At 44.3% G+C, this 5,479-nt stretch overlaps 1 protein-coding gene across 1 annotated transcript; it reads right to left on the bottom strand.

Annotated features, from left to right (window-relative positions):
• Positions 1–250: 250 nt before the first annotated feature.
• On the bottom strand, positions 251–4,744 carry LOC306843564 (zona pellucida sperm-binding protein 4-like; the record flags this gene model as incomplete). The annotated part of the gene is made up of 10 exons (XM_079375092.1): positions 251–377; positions 756–828; positions 907–979; positions 1,056–1,203; positions 1,277–1,469; positions 1,541–1,698; positions 1,770–1,867; positions 1,938–2,125; positions 2,203–2,398; positions 4,718–4,744. The coding sequence occupies 10 exons, from the start codon at positions 4,742–4,744 to the stop codon at positions 251–253; spliced, it is 1,281 nt and encodes a 426-aa protein (XP_079231218.1).
• Between the last annotated feature and the right edge of the window lie 735 nt (positions 4,745–5,479).

Below are 5,479 nucleotides of genomic sequence, written 5' to 3'. Positions count from 1 at the left end.
CCTCTACAGCCCTGAACATCAGTGGAGACCAGGGTCGCGTTTCATAAAACAAGTTTACCAAATAAGTCAGGTTTATTTCAGTTAGTCTGACTTATTTAGAACCAAATCAACTGACAATAAATCAAACCAACTAAAATAAACCTGACCTATTTGGTAAACTTGTTTTATGTAACAGGCCCCTGGACACCTAGATGAGCCCCAGAGAGGACCCCGCCACTTAGACAGCATCGGGAAGAGACCACTGGAACCCTTACAATCTGACTGTGCTGCAGTTGAACTGCTGGTTCGTTTGGCCAGAGGAGAACTTGCCCCCCGACAGAGCCTGGTTTCTCTCCATTCTGGCACCGATGGAATTTTGGTTCCTTGCTGATGTCGACCTGCTTGCAAAAGACACCATTTAAACTGAACTCAATGAAATTCCTTTAACTGAAAGGAGCTTAATCTTGTCATTTAATTTGCATTGTTAAAAGCGCTACATAAATAAAGGTGACTTGGATGTGATGAATGCATGTTGGTTGGGCTAAATGTCCAGTTAACAAAAAGTTAGTGATTAACCCTTAATTTGGTACCCTATGCGGTGGCCCAGGTTATCAAGTCGAGGCATGACTGTACAAAAGGTCGTGGAACCTTGGTTTAAAAGTATGGGGGAGAAAAAAAAACCCCACAAACTCGGAAGAGGCAAGTAATATCAGATTCGGCAAAGTGAAAAGTACCAATAGACAAAAAGATCTTTTTATTAAAATCACTAGATTTACAGGACCAGAGTAACTTCTCCACTAGAAACCACTGTCTGCTCACTCGAGCTGGCCTTGATAGCAGTGTCTCTTCCTGAAAGAGAAGATTTTAGGAGCGTGAACGCGCTTATAAATTTTCAGTTCTGCTGGTCAAGTTAAAGCAAGAACTCACGTTTCCTGGTGCAGCTTTGCTCACAAGAGCCAGAAGATGGATGGCACACCTCTGTGCTGCAGTGGATGAAGATCTGACAGGGAAGAGAGGAGCAAGTCATAGAATCCACAAGTAGTAAAAACAAAACCGTTCAAGTAATGGGGGCATACAGTTTCCTGCAGCGGAGCCAGTGAGGCTGGAGCTACAAATGTGAACATCTTCACAACAAAGCGCTTGTAGTGGGTTGGGAACTGAAGACCAGACGATCCAGTCACTGGAACCAGTGTGGTCAGATAACGGTCGTCCTGGTAAGGGCATCTGAAGAGGAGAGGGAGAAGGTTAGAACGTGCCTCCCAGTAGACAAACTGGATAAGATCGGCTGTACACTCACCCATCAACCAGAAGGTCCCACTGGGGGAGACTGAGTGGACTGGGGGTTGAAGTCGCCCAACAACGTCCCAGCATCAGGACAATGTTGGGATCAGTCCTCTCCATAATGCGCACCTCAACATACACAGGCTCCCGCAGGACTTTTGTGACGGGATAATCAGCATCACTGTAGTAGGACATGTAGGCCTCATCCCCTGAGGATGAACACTGGGGTTTAACCAGACTCAAGTCTGAAAGGCTTTAGGGAGACAGGATAAGGCCTTACCTTCTGCACACCCTTTGGTGACACATTGGCCATTGGCCAGCCTGAGCTCCACCCTGAGAGGTCCAAGAGCAGCTACTGGTGGAGGTGGAGGAACAGAGTTCACCTCCACAACCAGTGCTTCAACAGAAGTTCCAGAGTACCTACACTGAAAGAGAAGCCTGGACAACAGACGGTGAGCTTGTAGCATTTATCAAAGATTAAAATTCACACCAAGTCATAGATCACTTACTCAAAATGACTGTCCCTTGTGATGGAACCAAACGGTCCAATGCCAACTTCATATGAGGAGGTCATTCTGTTCTCATACACCACATATCCACGGTCCTCCTGTGAATAGCAACACTGTTGGCATCCAGTCCATAAGCAAAGCAGAATTACACCAGAAGCAGCTGCTCACCATCATGCTCGTGCCACATGCGGTCACAGGGAACTGGTATATAGCAAAATAAGGCGTGGACTCCACAGGACCGCAAGGTGGGTCATTTCCACCCAGTAGACTAACCGAATCCAGACTCAGTCTAGGCAGAGTAACGTCTCTAGACACCACTACCACAAACTGACCATCTCTAATACACTGGACAGTCACTGGAACAACAGGTACAAGAACAGGTTAGTACTGAGAATCTGTTTAAAATGAACAGAATAAGATTGAGAAAGCTTACCTGCCCTCCCATAGTAACACTGCTGTCCGTTAAAGCAGCAGTTGATAGCGTCACACTCAGCACCACTGATCCCAGGTTGTCCACATTGGATCTGCTCGTAATCTGCTACAGCACATTTATCAAGGGGCCCTGCCTGGGCCACTGGCTTCTGAAACTGCTGAGGAAACCTCTGGTCAGTTTGCTGTTGAGCTGGCTTCTGAAACCGCTGGTCAGTTTGCTGTTGAGCTGGCTTCTGAAACCGCTGGTCAGTTTGCTGTTGAGCTGGCTTCTGAAACCTCTGGTCAGTTTGCTGTTGAGCTGGCTTCTGAAACCGCTGGTCAGTTTGCTGTGGAGCTGGCTTCTGAAACCTCTGGTCAGTTTGCGGTTGAGCTGGCTTCTGAAACCGCTGGTCAGTTTGCTGTTGAACTGGCTTCTGAAACCGCTGGTCAGTTTGCTGTTGAGCTGGCTTCTGAAACCGCTGGTCAGTTTGCTGTTGAGCTGGCTTCTGAAACCGCTGGTCAGTTTGCTGGAACATCAGAGCTTGAGGGTTCTGAGGCAAATTACTCCACTGTGGGACAGCATGACAGAAAACACAAACTGCCAAAATCTGAAACAAACACCAACTTCCAGCCATTGTTCAATAGCTAGTCACACAGCAGAAGTGCAGCCTTTTGGTCTTTTTGTACTCTACAGATTTCAGCTAATTAATGATAACTCCTCCCTCTTCATTAATCCTCACGATTCTCCAGACTTGCATGAGTTGGAGCTTATGCAACTGTGTGAAACTTGAGCATAATTAAAAATTGCATACTTGTATTAATTTCTGCCATTTTGAATTCGGCCTTGGTTTTATCCTGCATTAGCTGAATCCAGTTGTTGACGTTTTGACAATTCTGGATTGTTTTATTCTTCAGGCAGGCTCACACTACGGGGCTTTTGGCTGGATTTTGCTGTCGCAGACAGATTTCCACAGTATGCGACAAAACCCCTAGATCGTGACCAAATCGTTGCTCGTTGTGGTAGCTGAAGCTCGTTAAGTATGAGCAGGTCAGCAACGTGATCCGAACCTGTCTTGAACTATCACAGACGCTACGACATTTTCAAACCCGGGGCACGTTCAGGCTCACACCGTTGCCTAACGTTTTGCTATGGTTTCCAGATTGAACGAAATGTTTCCTGGAAACGGTGTGTAACGGGGTTTGAGATACGTTTTCTCATGTTTGGTGGGTGTTTCAAAAATGTCAGCCCATTCAGCAGAAACATGTATATAAACCACGCGGTATTAAAGAGACAGCTCGCACTATGGGTCCAAGTGAAGTCGTTTACAAACGTGTCCACTGCAGCTCAGTATACGCAACAATTGAAGATATTAAGACGTTTGTCATAAGAGTTTTATAGTAACATAGCATATCAACATGATGATGGTGAATTTGTAAGTAAATGTAATTAACATCAAAATAAATTCACAAGAGCAAGTATATTGTTTGCACACATTTATTTACATTAAAAGCAAAATAACTGAAATAATAAGAGCACAAGTATAAATCTGGAACATCTTTAGGTCTGTCTAAATATCATGTAGTAATTGCAATGTCTTCTGTTCCGGTCCGTATGCTTTCCTTAGGAAAGTGTGCTAGACACTGATTAGTGTAACATAAAAATACTATACATATTTTTATATTTTGCTATTATATTGTGGAGTGACACTTTCATAAAATGTTCTATGCTCCTCTGATTATATAATGGTAAATATTACAATATCATAGCACAACAACAGTGATCAGCAATAATGATAAGCCTCATAATCACAATAAAAATAATAAGGTCAAATAGATCATAACACAGTCTCGGAGGTAAGAAGTGGATTATCCTTCACCTGAAATTCGAGGCAAATGTTGGATCACAATAATTAGGAACCACAGTTTCCACAAATCCCTTCAGTCAATTGGGATGTTGTCTTTTATTCTGGACGGCAAGGGCAATGACTGTAACATCGAGCATATTTTGCAGTATTAAACACGTATTTACACCGATTTCATCAGGCTCCAAAAATTCTTCAAAAACAACACAAAGAATGGCCTTCTCAGCTGCCATAGTTGCAACACTTCAGAACATCAGAACAGGGTGTTCAACGCACCACCGTTTCCGTTTAATAAACGTTTTGCACCATTTTTTCGGGGCTGAACGCAGCCTTGTTTGATATTATCACCATGTAATCTGGTAATGTGAGTGACACAATGACATGATGGAACTAATCCAGCCAATCACAGTGCAGATGGTATAATCGGTCTTATCATGGATCTTTATGAACAGAAACGAAAATCCACAAATTAATCAAATCAACTAACTAGAAGTAAATTTAACAAATGCATAGATTGTGCATATAATACCACCTTTCATTGTACTGTTTAATTAACTCCAACTCTTTCTGCAGTACTGACAGTTCTTGTTATCCACGTCTTTCAAGCCATTGTTTCTGCCATATTCTCTTTTGTCGTGGTTTCTTCTTTCTTTCAGATAAAATAACTGCACAGACCAATTGAAGGGCCAGTTGATCATCCATGCTTGAAGATTGATTGATCCAAGATGATTTTACAATACATATGTATTTCAATACATGAAGATGAATCATGAAGTCATTTGAGCGACTGATCTTGGCCTACCTGAAGGACATCACTGGACCTCTTCAGTTTGCCTACAGAGCAAACAGTTCTGTGGATGACGTTGTCAATATGGGACTGCATTACATCCTGCCACACCTTGACAAACCTGGGACTTACGCAAGGATCTTATTTGTGGACTTCAGCTCGGCCTTCAATACCATCATGCCTGACCTTCTCTCAGACAAACTCACACAGCACTCTGTGCCCACGTCCATCTGTCAGTGGATCACCAGCTTCCTGACAGACAGGCAGCAGCTAGTGAGGCTGGGCAAACTCACATCCAGGACTCTCACCATCAGCACTGGCGCCCCTCAGGGATGTGTTCTCTCCCCACTGCTCTTCTCCCTCTACACAAATGATTGCACATCTAAAGACCCCTCTGTCAAGTTCCTGAAGTTTGAGCAGCTGGCTGTCTGGTGCAGTCACAACAACTTGGAGCTCAACAAGCTCAAAACAGTGGAGATGATAGTAGACTTTAGGAGGAACCCCCTGCACGCCCCCCACTCACCATCACGGACAGCACTGTGGCTGCAGCGAGTCATTCAGGTTCCTGGGCACCACCATCTCCCAGGACCTGAAGTGGGACATTCACATTGACTCTATTGTGTGAAAGGCCCAGCAGAGGCTGTATTTCC

The sequence above is a fragment of the Barbus barbus genome, assembly GCF_936440315.1.
Source record: "Barbus barbus genome assembly, chromosome: 24".
In the NCBI taxonomy this organism is placed as follows: Eukaryota; Metazoa; Chordata; class Actinopteri; order Cypriniformes; family Cyprinidae; genus Barbus; species Barbus barbus.
The sequence above is the reverse complement of the archived record's forward strand: the minus strand, read 5'-3'. Positions and strand labels throughout refer to the sequence as shown.